A 23,224-nucleotide genomic window follows, 5' to 3' on the forward strand; every position below is an offset into this window, starting at 1 on the left:
TGATTATCAAATAATACCTCATGTAAATGCTGCGCGACTTCGACGTGTTTTAATGGGCATGTGCACTGATCATTCGAGTTGCATTTGAACAGACTGCATTTGAACTGGAGTCTGGAGCTGCAGAGGGCGTTACCATGGAAACGGGTTGGAAGCTCAAAAAACACAAAGCAACTCCATCTCTCACTGTTGTTTTCACTACTTTCAGATAAGTTTAGTCCCCAAAATTACACAAATAATACATGTCAGTTTCTGACACATTCTTTCATGTAAATGACACGCTTCCGTTGAATATTTACTTCATAGAAATTATTTAGTGTCTTCGGGAAAAGTCCGTTAGCATCTCAACCGTAACTAACTAGAGGTAGGTAAACTATAGACTCGAGCTGTAAGTTTAGGCTTTTAATCACATCATATGTGTAGAGATTTTGATAGTTTTGTAAAGGTTTTGCTGGCAATTTTTCAATGTGTGAATGGAAGTAAACTAATTTATTTTAATATAAATATTCACTGGACGGTTAATTCATAGTTTTCACGTGATGTTACACGACTCACACCATTATAGGAACGCCCACCTGGAGGGCAAATGAAAGGGGTGTTATAATGTCTTATGCCTAGTATTAACATGAATGTCACACAACCGCTTAATGCACAGGTAGTTCCAAGTCAGTTGAATCACCGTTTTATATTGTCACACCCAGCTTTGCCGTGCTGGGTGTGCTCACTCCACCATGGACAGAATATGTTTTGGCCGTCTCTCTCCCCCCAATCTGAAGGGGGAGCTGTCTGTTTTCGGTCAATCTGACAGCAGCTGATTGGCGGGACTGTTTAAAAACATCTCCTGCCAGCACTAGCGGCGCCAGAATTTTTATTGTAGCTGGGCCTCCAGAAAACTGGATGGGCCAGTTAAAATATCACGGGGGCATGCGTCGAGCACTTCTACGAGTGTTTATTTTTTCTCGTTTGTGATCTTGTTGGCCTTTGCCTTTCTTTTAAGCTGCTGCACAAACACAGTGTGCTCCTCTTCCGCCACGGGAATGGAAAAGTGCGCGCAGGCGGGCCGGATGAGAGCCTTGTCACCAAAGGTGTCTGACCGTGGCAAGCAGGCAGCAGCGGCTCTCATAAAGCCGTATGTGTCGGGCTTGAAACGAGTGTTCAGCTCCATCATCTGCTTGTCCAGTATGTCATTCCATAATTTCTGTAGGTCCGAGTTTTGCTGTACAGGTGATGATTTACCCAGAGTAGAATCAACGTGCGTATTGGCTAACCTGGCTGGCAACTTCCTCTTGCGTGATCCACTGATATCCCAGCGCACAATCTCATGTTTATTCATCAGCTCATCTGTCAGTGCCATTACTTTATCAAATGCATCATTTTCATTCCTGAATTGTGTGTAGCTGTCCTTGAGCCCTTCAATCAGATCAATACAATCTGTAACTGATAGTGTGGAAGATCACAAGCCCTTAGTGGCGTAGTCGCTGACTTCAAATAACTGGTTGAATGTGACAAGCAGAAACAAAAACTTTTTCGTTTGCATTTGGTGCAGTAGGGAGTCAGCTTCAATTTTTGTTTGGCCAGAACTTTCGGAGAATGTGGCGAGGGTCTCCAAAATAGGTCCCAGGAGCGTCAACACTTTACTGACTGCATTTGACCATGAGCTCCACCTCACATCACAGGATCTCTCCAGCTCCAGTGTTTTTTGCCCTGGTCGCATCTGCTTTTGAATTTCCAGAAATTTGGCATGTCTGTGCGCCCCAGTCATAAAGTTATGCAAGCTGTTTATAATATCGAAAAACATTGAAATGCCAGGAGACACTTTAGTTGCTGTGCACAGGACAAGGTTAAGTCTATGTGAGTTACAATGCACATATAAAGCGTGGGGAAACGTCTTCTTCAGTATCACATGTACCCCTCCTCTGTTCCCCGACATGACTGATGCGCCGTCAAACCCAAATCCGACGCACAGCCCCGGGTCCAGCTGCAATGGCTCCAGCACTTCCAAAATCTTAGCTGATATAGCATCTGCCGTCATGTTGTCCATTTCCACAAATCCCACAGCCCGTTCTTTCAAAGTGCCGTTGTGCAGGTATCTGACGCATATTGCCACTAGCTCTCGTTTTGACACGTCTTTGCACTCATCTGCTAAAATCGCATAATATGTGTCTGGCTCATCATGCAAATCTGCCTTTATTTTTTTGGCAAGGAGTGATGCTGCAATTTCCAGTATCTCATTTTGTATAGCGTGGTGGAGTAGTTTTCCATTCTTGGGTAATTCATCCAGTCGCTTTTTTATTTCTGGTCATATTTAGAAACCAGGTCAAGTAGTTCCAAAAGTTACCCTTGTTTAACGCATCTGGGTTTTCCCGATGCCCACGCAATGGGATTTCTTGTTTTGCACAGAACAGGACGAGATCTATAACCATCATGATGTGCTGTCTATGTCTATCAATTAAGGACTTGTCGCTGGCATCGTTGTTCAGCTGGTTAATAATATTTCCCCGTCCTGGCTGGTGACTTTGCTTGAAACCATCCATTTTCCCCAGCGCTGCAGCATGCGCCCTGCTGGCTTCATGTTTGCCACAACCCTCAGAAAAATGTTTCCAGTCTTTGAAGCCCGTATTAATGAATCTATCCTCATAAGCTGCTTCAGGGAAATGACGACAAGACTTACAAAAAACAGCATCTCTTGAGCCACGGCCACGGAAATTTTGAGTACCACCTGTCAGAAAAAACTCCTATCTTTCCCCGATATGTGTGTGGCTGGGAATGTACGGAGTTTGGGCTGGCTTGCAGCCTCATCTATTGATGACAGGTCTAGCGGAGGTTGTGACAGGTCTTCTTGGGGAACGGCGTTTGTGCTAGGCTGCTGAACCCTGTCTCCTCCTATAACACATAAAACGCTATCATAAGTTACCTCTGCTCTGCCTACTGCCAATATTATTTTCCCTCCAGAAAATGTGCATATAGACAGCCAGACACTAACGTTAACGTTAGCCTAACTTTTAGCAGCCTACTTGCCTTGCTGGTGTGATGGTGTGGCTACTACGGGAGGACTTGATGGGGAGAGGGCGGCCGAGCAGGATGGCAAGTCACAACTTAAAATTGCAGGAGTTTCCTCCTGCTGTTCCTCGGAGCATTTCTTGCTGAATTTAAAATAAAATAAGCTGCTTTGTTTTGTTTTACGTTTCATATTAGCAAAACTGTCTGTGTCTGTCTTGAATGAATGACGTCTGCCAACGTCATTCATTTCATTGGATCACTTGACGATGCAGAGTCCACACGTGGGGTAGAAGCCGCTGATTGGCTGAGAAGCTTTCACTCAAAGCTTTCCTCTGGCTGCTTATTGGATGAACCGCTAGAATGAAAATCACTCACTACTCATAGGCCTGGACTAAAATGGGTGGGCCCGGACCTAAAATGCCCAATGGTAGCGCCGCGGCTGCCTGCCAGTTGTTTTGGCTGCTCTGTGCTGCGCGTCTCTGCTTTGCTCTGGCCTCCAGGCTGGTGGCAGCACCATCCTACTCCTTTTTGCCTTTTTTGCATTACACATAGTCTACACTTTACTGATCTGCACTACACTTTTGATTAGCTTTCTTTTGCTTCTCATTTACTGACTTGATACCCTTATTAATTTAAATTATGATTTCATCGTATAATTTAATGTTTTAATAAATTATTTTGGATTTAACTTAACAAACGGTGTGGTCTCCCCTATGTCATTGCTACTGTGAGCCAGGTAGTCGTGACATATGGGGGCTCGTCCGACCATTTGGATCCCGAATTGTAAGTAGACTACTATAATTTGCAATATTGTGTAGGCCTAGTTGCATGGGTAGTGCTACGTCATTGGTTCACATTTTGTGAATGAAACGTGATCAGCTGATGGTAGTAGTCTAATCAGCTGGCCCGCGTTGTGTTTGTTTGTTGGGGAGTTCCGCATCGAGTGTTCAGTTAATGAATTGAATGTTACTTTAGTACTTTGATCACTAAAGTTAGTCCTTTGGTTGTGGCAAAAATTGGGAGTATTTGCGCAGATTAGAGCAATTTAGCCAACCATATTTTGTTTGCTTAGTTGAGTGGCGAAGTGTGTTTGTAGGCCTACTTATGTTGCAGGATGGCATTTTACGGAGCCTGTTTTATCCCCAATTAGTGCGCTACGGCGTTGTGGGTTTAGGCTGCTGGTCACTGAAGTCCGAACGAGGGCACCGGCGTGGAGCACCGGCTGAATTGACTTTTGTCGGGACAGTACGATTCCATCGGTATTGGTGAGTAAATTAGCCTTGTTCTTGGGCTTAGTGTGAAGATAGGTCAGAATAGTAGGGGGGTAAATGTTAGGGGGAAACTCTGTTGTTGTCCTGTAACGTGAGCTGCATTCCGCTTTGCCCGATTTAATTTGTGTGGTTGGAATTGTTTAGTAATCCGAAAGACGTTGAGGTATAGGCCTAGTTTTCGTTGGTTTGGCTAGATGTATTGCTATTGGGTGTTTGTAGACCATAGCCTGGTTTGATTGTTGATTGGTGACTTGTAATTTAAGTTGTAATAATGAGTACACTTGAGGCGTTTTTGGCTGCTCTTTCAGTGGTCTTCCTTGCGGCGTTGAATATTAAACAATTGCATAGTGTGGCCAAGCACTATAAAATTGATGTAACGTTGCCGAGGGGAGCTAAGAAGCATGAGCTGCATGACTTCATTCTTGCGTGTTTGGTTGACAAGAACGTGTTACCTGACGAGAAATTGCCGGAGCGTTGTAGTCAGGGAGCGTCCGGTTCAGATAGTGAGCCCATTCTAGATAGTGAGCCCACTCCGAGTTTGATTGCAGGCCCACAGCCAAAATCCAGTGTATTAACATTTGAACAGCAAGTCAGAATGTTAAAACTGCAACATGATTTGCAAGTGAAACAAAATATATTGGAATTGGAACAATAATTAACAAGGAAAAAATTAGATGACGAATTGGCTCAAAGAAGGCTTGATAACAAATTGGACCGTAAAAGGTTAGAAGCTGCACAGAAAAACAAAGATCGTGAGTTGGAATGGGAAAGGCTTAAAAATTTAGAGCAGGAACGTGAGATTGAGCGTACTAGGCTGCAATTAGTAGCTGAAGGCAAACTTGGCAAATCGCAGCAGTCTGGCCTGGCCGGTAAGATCAAGTTCCTGCCTAAGTTTAATGAGCATGATCCAGATGTGTTTTTTTCGTTATTTGAGAATATTGCTACTGAGCAAAATTGGAGTGATGAGGATAAAATTGTGTTGTTACAAACTACGTTAATTGGCCGTGCTCAGAAGGCATTTGTGGCTTTACCATCTTCTGAAAAGAAGGTCTATCGATGCGTCAAGGCAGCGGTGTTAAAGTGTTATGAGTTAATCCCCGAGGCTTATAGACAGTGTTTTGGATCATGGAAAAAATCGGACAAGCAAACTTACGCTGAATGGGCTAGGGAATTAACCAGCTTCTTTCATCGTTGGCTTACAGCTGAAGAGGTTGATTCTTTTGATGAGTTGTGTGATCTTATGATATTAGAACAACTTAAGAACACTTTGCCTGAACGCATAGCCACTTATATTAGAGAACATCACGTTAAAACAGCAGCAGATGCCGCTGTTCTTGCTGATAATTTTTCTCTCATACACAAGACTCCAGCTCGTGTTTTTAGTCCGCGTTCTAACATTAATTACAAAGAACGTCGCTATAGTCGTGGTAATACGGACACATCTGTGCTTTCCAATCCAACTGCACGTGGTAAACCATCAGATTTTGATCTTAAAACAGACTGTAACTACTGTTTTGGGAAAAATCATTGGAAAAGAAATTGCCCGGTGTTATTGGAGCGTAATGGGGGGAAGGGTGATGGAGGAAAAGTTGGCCTCTGCGCCTCATCTGTTCCTGCGGTGCGCTCAGGGAGTAAAGCTAAGAAAATTCCAGCAAAGACATTGGATCGTGCACAATGTACAGTGTCAATTGATAAAGGTTTGAGCAATGTACAATGTGATGAGTTTGAATTTCCTGCATCTAGTATAAAGGATTATGCACCGTTTGTCACGGAGGGTTTTGTGGCATTGGTTGGAGACGCACATCGCGTTCCAGTGAAAATTCTGCGTGATACGGGTGCATCAGAAAGTTTCATTTGTCAATCTGTCTTGCCTTTCTCGTCTGAGTCTGATACAGGAAATTGTGTTTTAATACGGGGAATTGGTCTCCAGTCATTTCCAGAGCTGCTGCACAAAATTCAGTTGTTTTCTGGTTTTGTGAGCGGGGAAGTAACCATTGTGGTGCGTCCTTCTTTACCTATAGAGGGAATTGATCTGATTGTGGGTAATAACTTTGCTCATGATCGTGCTTTTCCTGATCAGGTCTCACCACCTCCTGTGGTTAAGACTGGAGCTTCTTTATTGGATGAGTCAGATATAGGTGTCAAAAAGATTTTCCAGATATTTTTTTACGGCATGCACTGTGGCGCTATGGCGCATAAGCAGGATGCCAACTCGTCTGATGTATCTAAGCACACGTCTGCTCAGGTATTTATTCCGCAGTTACCAGTACCTTTGTCTCAATCTGACATTGCTGAGGCTCAAAAGAGTGATCAGAGCTTACAGAAATATTTTGACTTGACTGCAGATGACAATTTAGATCGCTGTTATTTTGTGAAGGATGGCTTGATGCTAAGAAGGTGGTCACCCACTGCGGGAACTGATGTGAGAGATCAGATTTTGCAGGTGGTGATGCCTGAAAAGTTTCGTGAAGTGGCACTAAAAACAGCTCATGGGGAAACAGCGGGTCATTTTGGGGTAAAGAAAACATACAATCAATTGTTAAAACATTGTTACTGGCCACGGATAAAGAGGGACGTTGCACGGTTTGTTCAAACTTGTCATGTCTGTCAGGTGGCAGGTAAGCAAAATGCTGTCGTTAAGCCCGCGCCTTTACAGCCCATTACGTCTGTTGGTAAGCCTTTCGAGCATTTGATCAATGATTGTGTGGGCCCCTTACCCCAGTCAAAATCAGGCTGTGTTTATTTGTTTACCATCATGTGCCAGGCGACTCGCTATCCTGCTGCATATGCTTTGAGGACCATTACTACAAGGTCTGTGGTGAAAACATTGTCGCAGTTTATTTCAATATTTGGTCTTCCCAGAATTATTCAAAGTGATCGGGGTTCAAATTTTGCATCAAAAACATTCGCAGCAGCCTTGAAACAGCTGCGTATCCAGCACAACTTGAGTAGCGCGTACCATGCGCAAAGTCAAGGGGTTTTGGAGCGTTTCCACGCCACTCTTAAGTCTCTATTGTGTGCATACTGCATATAGATGAAACGGGAGTGGGAGGATGGTCTACCATGGCTATTGTTGGCGGCTAGAGCGGTTGTGCAAGAAAGCACAGGTTTTAGTCCCAATGAATTGGTATTTGGTCACAAGGTTTGCACCCCATTGTCTGTGTTGTCAAGTGATCTGGATTCATCTGAACCACCTAAGAGTATGTCCAGTTATGTGTATGGTTTCCGCCGCAGGTTACTTTTAGCATGTAAAATGGCAACCAAAAATTTGACTGATGCCCAAAGAAAAATGAAGCGAAATGACCGTAAAGCAGAAGCTCGTGTCTTTAGCCCTGGGGATCAGGTGGTGGCATTGTTGCCTATACCTGGTTCTCCTTTTGGTGCAAAGTATTCAGGGCCTTACAGTGTGGTTCGTCAAGTGTCAGAGACCAATTATGTTGTTGCTACGCCTGACCGTAGGCGGGCGACACAGTTATGTCATATCAATTTACTTAAGCCATATTATGCAGCGTCACAATCGCCTAGTTGTAAGGGTGAATCGTCTGTCTTGGTCATGGCAGGCACGTCTGTAGCCTCTCCAGAGTTAGAGGATGATGTGCAGGGCCCTGACGATTCCATGCTGCATGCTTGTCTCAATAATTCAGAGACGTTGGGCAAATTAGAGGGAGTTTTAGATTGGGTTTTACATTGGGATTTGCAACAGCAAGCAGAATTGAAAGCTTTAAAGGGGGGGTGAAACACTCAGTTTCAGTCAATCTCATGTTAATCTGGAGTACCTATAGAGTAGTATTGCATCCTTCATATCTCCAAAAAGTCTTTAGTTTTATTATATTTATACCATGTTATACCATGCTGTACCAAGTCTTTCCAGAAAAAAACGAGCGGCTGGAGGCGTGCCGTGTGGGCGGAGCTTACGTGCCGATAGCTAACAACACACAGACATTTGAAGCAGTTTTACTCACCGCCTGCGGTTCCAACGCACGACCGTGAACCTTTATCGTTGGGACTGCTCCATCCTTAAGCATTAGATGATCTGCAAATCCGGCGTCGAACTGGGCCTTGTTTATAAAACAATCATCGTCGAAATGCAGGGAACAAACAAAGTCCTGTGACTGCAGCAAGCACAACGCTTTGATGGGTGTACTGCTTTCGCTCTCTCGCTCTGGTCTACGGGTGCGCGCGCGCCCTTCCGGGAGAAGTGCCCTTAGGACTCGTATAAGGAAATTCCGCTGCATCTGACGTCACACATGCCCATACTCGAAAAAAAACTTTCCGAAACTTGTGACAAACTGGAAGGAGTATTTTTGGCACAGAAATACTCCAAACGTACAACGTAATTTTTGAAACTTTGTCCATGTTTAGCATGGGAATCCAACACTTTAACAGTGTAAAAAACTCAGTATGCCTGAAATAGCATTTCACCCCCCTTTAATCTTTGAATTTCCTTGTCTGTTTTCAGATACTCCGACCTGCACAACTTTAATCGAGCATGACATAGAAGTCGGTGATGCAAAGCCAATCCGTCAGAGGTTTTACCGCACTGGTCCTGATAAGCGTAAAAGTCTGGATGATAGTGTCCAATATCTTCTGGACAATGGTCTTGCCGTACAGTCTTACTCTAGCTGGGCTTCGCCCTGTTTGTTAGTCAAAAAACCTGATCATACGTACAGATTTTGTACGGATTACAGAAAAGTAAATAGTGTAACAAAACCAGACTCGTATCCACTGCCTAGGATATAAGATTGTGTTGCTCAAGTCGGTGCGGCTCGTTATGAGAGCAAATTTGACTTGCTTAAAGGTTATTACCAGGTTCCTCTTACTCCCAGGGCACAAGAGATCTCTGCCTTTATTACGCCGTCGGGACTCTACTCTTATACGAGAATGGCTTTTGGGTTGCACAACGCCCCCTCCAGTTTCCAGCGGCTCATGAATCGAGTCGTTGTGGGACTGGAGGAGTGCACTGTGTATATTGATGATGTGGTCTGCTATTCAGACACTTGGACAATCCACCTTGCCTGCATACGTTCATTATTTGAGCAGTTTGCGGCTGCAAACCTCACTGTAAACTTAGCAAAGTGTGAGTTTGCTCAGGCTACAGTGGTGTATCTGGGAAAGGTGGTCGGACAGGGGAACGTTCGGCCAGTGAGAGCGAAAGTCCTGGCCATTGACAAATTCCCACGTCCTGTCACTAAGAAAGAATTGATGCGCTTCTTCAGTATGATAGGGTATTACAGGAACTTTTGCTGTAACTTTTCATCTGTTGTTGCCCCACTAACTAACCTGTTGAAGGGTTCAGTTAAATTCAATTGGACTGCTGATTGCCAACATGCATTCGAAAACGCCAAGTCTCTCCTGAGTTCTGCACCTGTCCTGGCTGCTCCTAGGCTGGAGGAGCCCTTCCAACTGCAAGTAGATGCCAGCCAGGTAGGGACAGGTGCCGTTCTCCTTCAAAAGGATGAGAATGGAATAGATAAACCAGTTTCCCATTTTTCTCGGAAATTTAATCGTCACCAATTTAACTATTCAACCATTGAAAAGGAGGCCCTGGCCCTTATTTGGGCACTCCAACATTTTGATGTTTATGTTGGTGGTGGGTTACACCCTGTGGTGGTCTTCTCTGACCACAATCCTTTTACTTTCATCTCTTCTCTTCAAAATACTAACCAGCGCCTTATGCGCTGGGCTCTTTTTCTACAGCCTTATAACCTGTCTATTAGGTACATCAAGGGGTCCGAGAACGTCATGGCAGATGCCTTGTCGCGGGCTCTTGATGACTGTTAAGGGGTGTCTATCTCTTCTCCAGTCTCTGGTTCTTTTCTCTTGTCTCCTGTCTTTCCTATTCTTAAATTGCTATCCAGGCGCCAGGATCTGCTGGGTGGGAAGGAGGGGGTGGGGGGGGGGTGAGTTTGGTCATTTCTTGTGGTGGCTGTTGTATTGAGGGTGTGGGTGAAGGGTGATGAGAGTTTGGTTTAGTCTAACATTAGTGTTTCGGGGTAACTGGTTAAAAAGGGTAATGGGTTTAGTCATTTATTGTTTTTTGGGTGTAGTTTGTTATTGGGTTTGTTTCTGTTTTTAGTATTGATTATGGGAAATGGTGTAATGAGTAGAATGTAGTTTTACAGAGTCCCACATGGGTCTTTGTCTTGTGGGGGGAGTGATGTCACGCCCGGCTTTGCCGTGCTGGGTGTGCTCACTCCACCATGGACAGAATATATTTGGGCCGTCTCTCTCCCCCCAATCTGAAGGGGAAGCTGTCTGTTTTCGGTCCATCTGACAGCAGCTGATTGGCGGGACTGTTTAAAAACATCTCCTGCCAGTTGTTTTGGCTGCTCTGTGCTGCGCGTCTCTGCTTTGCTCTGGCCTCCAGGCTGGTGGCAGCACCATCCTACTCCTTTTTGCCTTTTTTGCATTACACATAGTCTACACTTTACTGATCTGCACTACACTTTTGATTAGCTTTCTTTTGCTTCTCATTTACTGACTTGATACACTTATTGATTTAAATTATGATTTCATCGTATAATTTAATGTTTTAATAAATTATTTTGGATTTAACTTAACAAACGGTGTGGTCTCCCCTATGTCATTGCTACTGTGAGCCAGGTAGTCGTGACAATATTAATGTGCTCTTTTAATTTAAGCGCACAGCTGCGCACACACACACACACGTTACACAGAGAGGCCTGACGTAACTTCATAAACTGATTTATTCCTGGACAATTAACTTTTTTTGACAAGTGAATGAAGTTATTTAAGTGAAGTACAAGACCAGGGTAAATGCCAAGCCCTGGTTTATACATTTTTATTAGGGATGCACCAATATGAACATTTTGGCCGATACCGATATATTGGCCGATAAATCTAAATTCAAATTTTGATATACTTTGATAGCCTGAATAAAAAATAAAAATAAAAAAAGGCTCACCATTATAATCCATGTCCCAAACACTTCAACATAAATCAAACATATACAGCCTTGTTTGAACCAGTGTAAGATTCCTTAACTTTTAAAATTAATTTTATACTCCAACTCTCTCTTTATTAAAAAATGGTAACACTTTATAATAAGGTTTAATTTTGTTAGCATTAGTTAACATGAACCAACAATTACTGAACAATTACTTCTACAGCATTTATTAATCTTAATGTCTCAACATTTCTAAGACATTTTTAAGATCCAAAGTTGCATCTGTTAACATTAGTTAATGCACTGTGAACTAACATGAACACATATTTTATTAACTAACTTTATCAAAGGCTATTGCTCTCTGTTAGTTCATGTTAGTTAATGCATTAACAAATGAGACCTTATTGTAAAGTGTTACCAAAAAATCTATTGCCTAACAAAAAAATTAAATAAAATACCTAAATAGTGCAAACAAGTCATTGGATAACATTGGGCTGCATATAAAGAAACAAAATGCATGTGCCATGGATAAATAAAATGGAATCGCCTCTGCACGGACAATAAGGAAACTATTTTAATCAAACCATATTGTTGATGAAAATAATATGATACAAAAATGTGCTAGTTATTAATAATAATAACACATCAATGTTTTTGAAAAAAATCTAACATTTTTAATATAACACTAATAGTACAAATCTTAAAATTAGGCATACTGTTTCAAATTACATCATTGCTGTTTGAGCTGCACAATCTGAACATAATAATAATAATAATTTGAGTACAGTACAATTGAAGACTTCAGATGCAAAAAAAAAAAAAAAAAAACCTAAGTTGGTCTGACATTTTAGCAATTAGCATTTTTATCAGGCTCCTATTTAGGCTCAGCCATTTCACTTTAATGGCAACTAGTGCAAAATGCCCGTGCAAAATCAGTTTTTGTGTGTGTTTTTAGTAATTGTTGGTTTGGTGTGATTGAATGCTCATTGTTACAATTACACAGCAAAAGTTCAGTGACATTTTTATTTGTGCATGGTAGAAAGCACACAGTGAACTCTGAGAAAACGCTATGCTTGAGCAAACTTATGCTTTGTGAAAAGGCAACTACAAATGATGCCCGTGTAAGAGACTGTGAACGCATTGAATAGGATATGTTTAGTTGGTGAATAGCATAGGCTACTATTACACAGTAGCGATAACGTTAAGCGCACCAGAATGAAATATAATATTCAGAAGTAAACAGCATAGCTAACATATAGATTCAGTTTATATCCACAAATGAATAAGCGTGTCGATTCAGGGAGCAGTGCAAAGTGCCCGTGCAAAATCAGTTTTTGTGAGTGTTTTTTAGTAATTGTTGGTTTCTTGGTAAGAAAACACATTTTTACTCAAATTAATCCAAATGGATTTATCACGTTCTGGAACCAAGCTATAATATTCAGAAGTAAACAGTGTAGCTGACAGAGTGTTTATGTCAGAATGTTTATTTTTAAACCACAACCTTCTTGGGGCTTCTTTGACCGATACAACCCTCTAATGTCAGAATGTTTGTTTTTAAACCACAACCTTTTAAAAATGATATATTTAACGATATCTTTAGCATTTCTCATCCAAACAACGTCAAACTTGGCACTGCACTTACTCGTGCCCGTAGCGAGACACCTGTGGAGTTTGAAATCCATCGGACTAACGGTTCGAGAGATATGCAGTTAACAGACATACAGACAGACATACAGACAGACAGACATACAGACGTTCCTGTAATTTATAGATAGATGACCGATTGCCATTTAAGTGACTATACAGAACCTAAACATATATGTTCCTATAGGAGCCTGATAAAAATGCTTTTTTATTGCTTTTCTCATTTCCTTTTTTGCTTTTCAAGGCCGATAAACAAGAATATTAATTTTTACTTTTCTTTGTTATAATATTACTTTTCTTTGTTACAGATGACTGGTGAAGATGGAAGAGGCTTTCAAGTGCAGAATCTACAATTAGAATCTACCTGTACATTAGCCTACTCATAAAAGTGTTTGAAAGTAGAGAGTTAAAATAAATTTAAAAGTAGCTATTTTTATTTTATTTTGTTAATTTGTAATATTCTTACACTTTGTGAATGTATTTAATGTTTTGAATGTGCAAAATCTACAACTAATAGTTAGTGTTAAAAAATTGTGTTTAATGAAATGAAATGAGCTTTTAAGTAGTTAGTTTGTTTATTAATAAAACAATTGTTATAATGTTCTTGCACCTTTTGTGCATGTTTTGAATGTGATGCATACCCCATGATTGTGGTTTTTTTTTTTTTTTTTTTTTTTATTAACAATTAAACAATGAATCAACAAAAACATGGACTGTAGGCTGATTATTTATATAGATTTACTGTTGCATTTTATTAAATAAAAAAAAGATGAATTGAGGATATTTGAACGTAAGAATAATGTTCTGGGAACGATAAGAAAACTTTACTGGCTAACTAAAAACGAACCATAAAAAAATAACGTTCTGGGAACCAAAAACTAACGTTCTGGGAACCAAAAATTGTTAGCTGGGAAGATCCCACCTTCCCTTCAGATCATCTCCAAAGCCACACTTCCTTCAAAACACGTCGTTAAAATTACCACAGGTCTCAAAGCACATAACATTACAAATATAATAAACGAAAAATAGTACAAGCACTGACTTGTACCACCTGACAGCTGCAGATTCATTTTGGCATTTACTGTGTGCCATAGAAACGCATAATTCCAAGGATGTGAACAGCTCCGAGTAGAACGTTACAGTATGCCAACTGTGTGATACTTTTTTTTGCTGATTTTATGTCTTTAAACCAGTAGTTTTATATTTCTACATTGTTTTGAATTTGATTATATCATTCACAATGGCTTGGAATTGTAGTTCTTTCCCTCACTAAAGCTGTAATACACACTGTCTTGTACCATTTTTTTTTTTTTTTTGAGCTCCTAAATCAAGGTCTAACTCATGGCTTATAACTTTAAAAATCCCTATGGGAAAAATTAATAGGAAAAATCCAAGGTCATTAAAAACATTGGGCGGCCACTAATGCTTTACAACTGCTAGATTCAAGTCTTGCATATCACGCCACACTCTTTCTTCCCATCTTTTTATCCAATAAAATAGCTTCTACTTAAATCAATATTTATGCCCATGTATTTGATTTGATAAGAAGTCATGTAATAGGTGGGATAATGTAGTTTAGTCATTATCATAAAATAAAGCCCTTTAAGAGAATAAACCACTTGTAGTGGAGTTAATTTTACTACAACAATTAGTTGATTACACATATTATATTACATAATAAATATTATTAATGTGCATATTATTGTATCCTTTATATACTGTGTATCTATCCATCCATCCACCCATCCATCCATCTATCTATCTATCTATCTGACATATTTTAAGGTGTTTATTAGCATGTGAATTATGTGGACTGACTCTTGTCGTAGCGTGTTCCCAACAAATTAAGCAGCCTTAGGCATCGTATTGCATTCAGGAAAAAGCATAATTACTCAGAGAACGTCTGTTTGCGTTCGCAGGCGTGCAGCGTTTTGCATGTGTTTTTTCTGCATCTAGTATTCATGACCATGTTCAGACGAACCTGTATATATCTCCCAGCACCTGAGGCTGCAATTTACACATGAATTGCTGTTTGTAACCTCTGGGCAAGATTCCATGTGCAGAGCTGAACAGGACGATGGGATTTCACAGTTCAGTTAACCCCGGGACTCCAAAACACTAAACCTCCATTACAAATCGAGCAGGAAACATCTAAACCAATGAGACCTGAGACCTGATAATGGCATCTTATTTGCATAGAACTGGGGTGGTGTGGCGCAATGGATAAGACACATGCCTTTGGTGTGAGAGACCCGGGTTCGAATCCACTGTGAGACACCAATGTGCCCCTGAGCAAGACACTTAACCCCTAGTTGCTCCAGAGGCGTGCGACCTCTGACATATATAGCAATTGTAAGTCGCTTTGGATAAAAGCGTCAGCTAAATGAATAAATGTAAATGTAATGTAAATGTAGAACTATAAATAGGCTAAAACACAAAGCCGAATACTCAAGCTAAATAAGTTAAAATTTCAATATATAAATAGTAATGCATGCATATACAGATCAAAGGGAGTATAAGAAACATCAATACAACTATGAAAATGTCAATGTCATTTTAGTTCAAGTAATAAAAATACTCACCACACGTTTTTCTCTGAAGTCTATTCCCACTGTGGTGATGAATTTGGAGTTGAATTTGCTGTCTGTGTACTGATATAAGAAGCTGGTCTTTCCCACCCCAGAGTCCCCCAGTGCGAGGAACTTGATGAGGTAATCATAGTCCCCATCGGACATACTGAAAGCTGAGTGAGGACCTGCGATGGACAAACACAGAGCAGTGTTATTGTAGTATCATTGATAGACAATGCCATTCAAAGGTTTGGGGTCAGTAAGATTTGTTTTGAAAGAAATTAATACTTTTATTCAGCAAGGAGTATTAAATTGATTAAAAGTGACAGTAAGACATTTATAATGTTACAAAAGTTTATATTTCAAAAAAATGCTGTTCTTTTGAACTTCCCATTCATCAAAGAATCACAGTTGCATCACAGTTTCCCCAAAAATATGAAGCAACAACTCTTTTCAACATTGATAATAATCAGAAATGTTTCTTGAGCAGCAAATCAGCATATTAGAATGATCTCCCAAAGATCATGTGACACTAAAGACTGGCGTAATGATGCTGAAAATTCAGCTTTGCGTCACAGGAATAAGTTACATTTCGAAATATATTACAGTAGACAACGGTTATTTTAAATTGCAAATAATATTACATATTATTATATTACAGTTTTTACTGTATTTTTGATCAGATAAATGCAGCCTTGGTTATGGTTAGGGGTCATTCCATGTCAAATCAACCAAATTTCGTAAACTTCCCCAGCTCAAATTTTTGATTTTGTAAATATTTTTTCTGTACAAAGATAAACAGAAATCGTGATAAAAGCCAAAATATTAAATGTCACAGATGTATTTAATTTTGTAGAGGGGGGTCAAAATTACAATTTTCACCTGAGATTTGGAGCCAAATTAGAGGGGTGTAAAAATGACTTTAGAAAGATGGCAGCATCCTTATTTTATTTTTTACACAGAGATTGGTAGGTCTATTAGTAAAATCGGTTGACTTTAATAATCTTTGTTGCATTATATGCCAATTATATGCTATTGTTCAAAAATGACAAAAAGCACTTGTGTTTTTTTGCCTCAAGTTTGCATGCCTGTAACTCAAAAAAAAAATATATATAAAGATATCTTAATATCCTTTTAGATTCTGGTTCTTTTCCTTTTGGTATCTTCATTTTAAAGGCCCTCGATGGTTCAATCCCATAGATTTGGTCATCTCAATGTGGCTCCACAAGTAAATTGGTAAATTGTACACATTTTCAGTGGTCGAAAACCAAATGTGGGTCAATTTGTATACATTATTATTTTTTTTTTTTAAAGAGAAATATCTGAAGAGGTGTTTTTCTATCAACACAATTGCATAGAACATACCTGATGAGTGCCATAAATAGGCCTATTCTTTTTCCAAAGTTTGCATGCTTGTAAGTATTCAAGATATCTTAATATCATTCTAGATTCTCATTGTTAACAAACTTTCCTTTTGAAATCTTCATTTTTAAGGCCATAGATAGTTCAGTCCCATAGATATGGGGATCTCAATGGAGCTCCATGTCCAGATATTTGAATTTTACCCATTTTCTGTGATGGGTTATGTGGGATGGCAAATGTGAGTTACTTTGCACACAGCTGATAGCCTACTTATTGCATTACTGCCAAATTATTGTCATCAACATTCATGCTGACTTTTGCGAACCCCAAATGAAACCATTAATCAACAAAGAACATCAAGAGACTATACTTTTTCAAGCATTTTGTTAAGAGGCGAGCGTTTTCATTGATGCAACAGTGCTGATTTAGTAACAGGAAACTAAAAAAAGAATTTGAGACAAGTGCTGCATATCTGTTTTAGAACAGTAAATATGCTTCTTAAACCCATTTTATTTGTTATTGGTCATGAGAGTCCATTAATGCTGAAATCCTGGAGATTAAATGAGGAAACAGACTTTGAAATAGCACCTTCACACACTTGAATGCATCTACACAACAGCATCTCCACTCACATTTGTCAACTCAAGTTTCTTTTCACTGTTAATCGAGTGCCTTAGCCTTCTACAATACAGAGACATAATTTTGTTAAAAGTTGTGTTTCATAACCTATGGTGGTATTTAACACTAGAGACAATCATTATCCGTCACTTTAGTCTTTAAAATTGTCATGCTCTATTTTCAAAAAATATCAAAAAATATTTCAGTGCTTGGTAATGTAGGTTTAATGTGACATTGGAATCACAAGACCTTCTGTGATGGGAGCTTGTTAAGTCTCTTCATATGCTCTCATAATATGAACAAGTCGACATAAACTGCAGAATTGTGATCTGGTCACTAACTTCATTTACTTTAAGTTTCACATAACCTCAACATTTTGCCCAAAAAGAAAAGCCCTGAAAATGACAGTAAGCTTTTACAGCACATCAATATATTTTCTCACAAAGTATCAATGAACATTCTTCCTTTGTGAGATGATGTCATGTGTGAGCTTAAATAAAAAAAAATGAAGCTGTGTCTCATTTTGAAGAATGCATCCTCAGGAGGCTGCTTCATTTCAGTGAACTAACCACTACATTCCAAAAAAAAAATTACAACAATTTATGCTTCACTAGGAATAATGGCCAATTTTATAAGTTACTGCTCTGTTCTTTATAATGTATGCGGCCGACAAATGCGACCTCAGGAGGACGCAGCCTTCAAAATGAGACACATCTTGAGTGCGTAAAACCTGTTCCTGTTTCAACAGCCCAATGATTTCATAATGTCTTGATGCACATCTTGTCTTGTCATGTCCACAAACACAACTGAGGAAAGAAAAGCATCCGGAGAATGGCTCAGCTGTAGCTGTGAGAATGTTCAGTTCAGACTGCATTAAAGCGGATCATATGACTCCAGAAAGAACATAAAAAACTCGAACAAATTACCACATTATTACACGAGGCAGGGCTAAAGACCATCCTGACCATAAGCTGCTTAACGTCTGGGGCTGACCCAAACAATCGGATCCATCCAGCGAGACCACAGAAGACTTTTCTTGGGTTCATCTTTCTGGCTGATCAGAGAACTGCGCAGGTGTTTCTTTGACTTGCTAACTTTTTGGACCATTCTTTTGAAAGAATTGCTAACATGCAGTCAAACGTGACACTCAACAAACCTAGCCAGGGGTGCGTTTCTCATACAACGACGTAACTTGCTACTTTACTACCATAGTACGATGCATTGTTGAAGAAATCAACTAGCTAGTCACGACTGTTTCCCGAAACCGTACTGTTGCAAATTGGTCGTTCAACCATGATGGTTAATGATGTCACGCAAGTGGTGGAGTAATAACTACTTTTAATTAATCTGTTTGAGATCGAATTAAATGGCAAATGTTTTGCTATAAATTATGGACATGGCATCTGAGGACTATTTAAAAATTTTCTTAGTTATTTTGCTTTGTTTCCAGATTCAATCATAGGCTCGTTCTTGAGTACTAAAGCACGTTCGCTAGAGCTTAGATTCTCTGCCTGCGCCCGAGCCCGAACTTGACCCGACCCGCGGGCCGATATTTTCTGCCACCTATCCTCGGCCCGGGCCGGGCCCTTAATCAAGCATTTGTGTTTTTTTAATCATTACTTTATTAGCCTAATTGGGTGGACAAAGGAACATGTCACGTGTCATGCGCAGCGTCTCCTCCACTCGCACACATCACACCGGGCCTGCTGTGCTGTATTGTGTAGCTTAAGTGCAACATGGAGCTTGAAGATGTAAAGAAAAAAAAGAAAAACAGGTGAATTTACTTTGAGCAAGTTGAGGAAAGTCGGAGGTATGGAACAATTTCAAGTCATGGGCAGTGACAACATATGTGTTGGCTTTGTCGAGTGTTTTTTTACGTTTCTTCATTCGGATACATTTGCGATCCATTCCATTCTGAATAAACAAACAACGCAGTTTACATGCTTCGTCCTTGTTGCATTATTCATTGAGATAATTCTAAACAGATTTCTGTAGTTCAAACAACTCGGAATTGTAGTTGAGAACGGCAGTTTTAACGGCCCACATATTAAAAAATGGTCGGGTATAAATCGGGCTCGGGCTCATGATTGCAGTTAATGTGTCGGGCCGGGCCGGGCTGGGCTCGGACACAACGTGCACGTGCTCGGGTAGGGTCAGGCTTGATTTTTTGGGCCCGATCTAAGCTCTAACACGCACATGCGCACTCTTCAAAAAAGGTGCTTTAAATCTCTTGACAAACTAAAATACGTAAATTACATTTGTATGTATTCTAAATGTCAGCTTGCTTATTTGGCTCAAGATAAGGATTAATTGAGACCACATGTCATGCAAACAAGAAACTACTGTATGCTTCTAAGTTACCACAAGTTGAGATCTGTAGTTCCAACCACAACTTTGCGATGCTGTTTGCGAATGTTCGTTAGAATTATGATTTTGGGAAACACAGACTCGCTGAACTATGCTGATAATGACGGAACTTTAGTTGGCTAACGATGCTTTTGGGAAAAGCACCCCTGTTCAGGTATTTCATGTGTTCTAGCTCAAGCACACCTGGAGCAACTAATGAAGCCCTTGATTAGTTACATCAGGTGTGTTTGAGACCACACCTGTTTTGCAGATTTGTGCTGTTGGGAGGGATTCTATTCAGGGGATTGAATGAGACTGCAGAAGTCATTAAAACTTCCATCTTCAGTTGAATTTGGAGAAATCACTTGAAACATTTGTTGTATTGAGCTATTTCAATTACTTTTGTTTGATTTGTTCATTGCAAACAGCTTAAAGTCAGTAAATTTGCCAATAAACCTGATTTGGAATGGAGGTTGAATAATTTCGATTATAACTGTATATTATAGGTGTAAAAGTACACAAACATGACAGTTCGGTACGTACCTCGGTTTTGAAGTCACATTTCACTACAGCAGGAGGAAGAAAACTAAACATAAAATTGCTTTTTTATTAAACTAGATTTTTTTTAACAAATGTGTCTCTGTGTTTAAAAACATTCAATTATAATTACAAATTTCTTAAGGGTAAAAAAAAAAAAAAACTATCTTAGCTAGTGCTGTAAACTATATAGGGAGCCCATTCTTGCACATTACTATAATATTAAAGGTTACAATTAACAACAGAGCCCGGATTATTAAATTTAGTTGCTATTTACTTTTAGATATAATAATCAACACTCAAATAAAAAATACATGTAAACTGCACATAAGGCAGGTTTTGCATTGACTTCTAAATCTAGGCTAATTAGAAAGTTAATTTCCTACTCCAATTAATTTTTTAAATATAATCATTTACAAAGTGGCTGTCATAACTTATTTTCATGACAAATTTATTTAATCAAGACATTACTAACAGGTTAAATATAATGAATAGGCTAATATATAGTGCATATACGAAATGCTTCTCTCTAAAGTTCATTTCTCTAGTGAACTAACCAGCTGTCAACACTAAATGCCTGAGATAAATGTAATGTTACGTGAGATATTATTCTCAAGCTTTTTTGGCTTTTTTTACTGGCAGAGAGATGTAAACATCAATCGATTGTCTCATCTTCTTCTTCTGCGCTTTTTACTGGTAGCAAAGTAAGCAAACAGCGTTGCATTACCACACATGCCCCCTTCTGGATTGGAGTTCCATCTGGATCACCTGTGACTCACTGTATTCATAGTGTGACTGCATGCACCGAACCGTGACATCCGTACCATACAGTTCTGGATGAATACATGTACATTACAGCCCCAATCATTGCCTGAATTTCATGTCGATAAATGCTGGGGAATTCCCCCTTACATGATTTAACAAATAAATTACAACTTTAAATAAAAAAAACTAAAAAAAAACTTTAGTGACGATGCAACATGGCCCCACAGGGCAAGTGACAATTCGGTCAACTGTCCTGAAACGACAGTTTTATTTTGCAGCGTGCAATGTGGTATACCCTACTGCTGAATCACTCACACCATTTGAGAAATTATGTGTCACAGAAATGTTTTTAACTGATTTGCTCTGATAATCTTTGTGTATTAATTTAAGCATTTCATACATGCTATAGTGCACATTTTCAGGAATACCCCCTTTATAGTCATGAAATCTGCACAAATGTGCAAAATATGCGCAACACCCGCGATCCAGTGGCTAAAATCAGGCCCTACAGACAGACCTTATTCACAGCAGCACCATCTTTGATTTTTGACAGGAATGACAGCCAGGATGTGAGACATACATCTCTTCAGTGGGTTTTTGGATTGCTCTGCTAACGAAACACTACAAAAATATATTTCCAGGAAATTTCAGTAGACAAAAAAAAAAAAAAAAAAAAAAACTCCCTACAATATGAGCTATGAAAAGTGATAAGTGATCTAGGATGTTTTTATACAGCTTTTTACAGAGGATGCTATTGAAAACACGGTAAATCTATCTCTCATAGCCTCACTTTCATACCCGTCATGACGCTGCACTGAATCTATAGCCTATATAGAACATGCCATGTCACAAACTCAAATCATCTCAAACTGGTTTCTTGAACATGACAATGAGTTTACTATACTCAATTATAGCCCCCACAGTCACCAGATCTCAATCCAAGCACCTTTGGGATGTGGTGGAAAGGAAGATCCGCATCATGGCTGTGCAGCCGACGAATCTGCAGCAGGGTGGTTGACGTGAACTCAAATCCAAAGTGAAAAAAAAAATATTTCAAAAATGTATGTCAAATGTCTTATAATTATATTGCTTAATATGTGAATAACTCAAAACTGAATGTGTCCCTTTCTAATTCCTTATTTATTTAGCATTTTATTCACTTTTTTGTGTGGTAGTCCCAAATATTGTCCACCGGTGTGACAACATTTTTTATGTTAATATTTAATTCAGAGATTGTGTAACAGATAAGACAAATATGCACAATCCTTATCAATTTCTCCTAATTACATTCCCACATCAAAAGTAACCAATAAAAATTCACAATCATGTTATTATCCCACTATAAGATGTACACATAGGGACTTTATCCAAACGTCTGGATTATATTCATTATAATTAGTATAAAACCTAATGAAGCTGCTTTCCATCCTTATATGTGCATAGTGATGATATCATTATTATTCTATTCAACACCTTTTACATAAATTTGTGCATTCAAATGCCTTTTCCACTTATAATTCAGTTTGTCACACCACAGGACATTTCGTCACACCATTGGACAACAAAAAGTATGGGTATGCCCCTGTTTTGTACAAAGTCACATTTATTATTTCTTGTTCAAATAATTAAAATAAATCATTAAAATAAAGTTACAACTTCAAGTTCAAATGTGTTTTGTACAATAAAGTCAGAAGAAAGAAGAAGAAACGTTGCGCGTGGTTATCTGCATAACAAACATCGATTTCATTGGCCTTTTTACGCAGTGGTATGATGCAACAAGGAAGTGTATATACAAACTGGATACCACTGTTTTCAGCGGAATCTGAGAAATATGGCAAACAAGACCGCACCTCTCTATCATTAACAGTTTTTAAGATAATTACACGTATGTAAAAGTATGCAATTTTGGGCGGATAACGCCCAGTCCCTCCCCATAACATTTCTATTCATATCCCATTGAAATGTGCGATCTCAAGAGCTTAAAACCATAGACAGTATATAAACTGGACACAGCGACCCCATTGGATTCAACGGAGACAAGTGAAGTCAATTAGAAGCACTAACTTCCTGATGGTCGAGCTTACTGCGCAGACTCACACTGAGCTTGACGGCGTAGATGTGACGTGAACTACCTGTCTGTCTTCTAGTAGTTGTGCCCAGAGAAATCTGAATCATTCCCTTCCGAAACTTGCAGAGACGGAGAGTGT

The 23,224-nt window shown here is 39.5% G+C and overlaps 1 protein-coding gene across 1 annotated transcript in view; it reads right to left on the bottom strand.

The window, feature by feature from the left end:
* rab27a (RAB27A, member RAS oncogene family) overlaps positions 1-23,224 on the bottom strand; it is a 79,489-nt gene that overhangs the window by 31,172 nt on the left and 25,093 nt on the right. Inside the window, exon 2 of the mRNA XM_081373263.1 lies at positions 15,402-15,574. Coding sequence (XP_081229389.1) covers positions 15,402-15,554 — 153 coding nt within the window. The 5' untranslated portion in view covers positions 15,555-15,574. The remainder of the gene's footprint in view (positions 1-15,401; positions 15,575-23,224) is intronic.

Source organism: Scardinius erythrophthalmus (assembly GCF_964197995.2).
Source record: "Scardinius erythrophthalmus genome assembly, chromosome: 8".
Lineage (NCBI taxonomy): Eukaryota > Metazoa > Chordata > Actinopteri > Cypriniformes > Leuciscidae > Scardinius > Scardinius erythrophthalmus.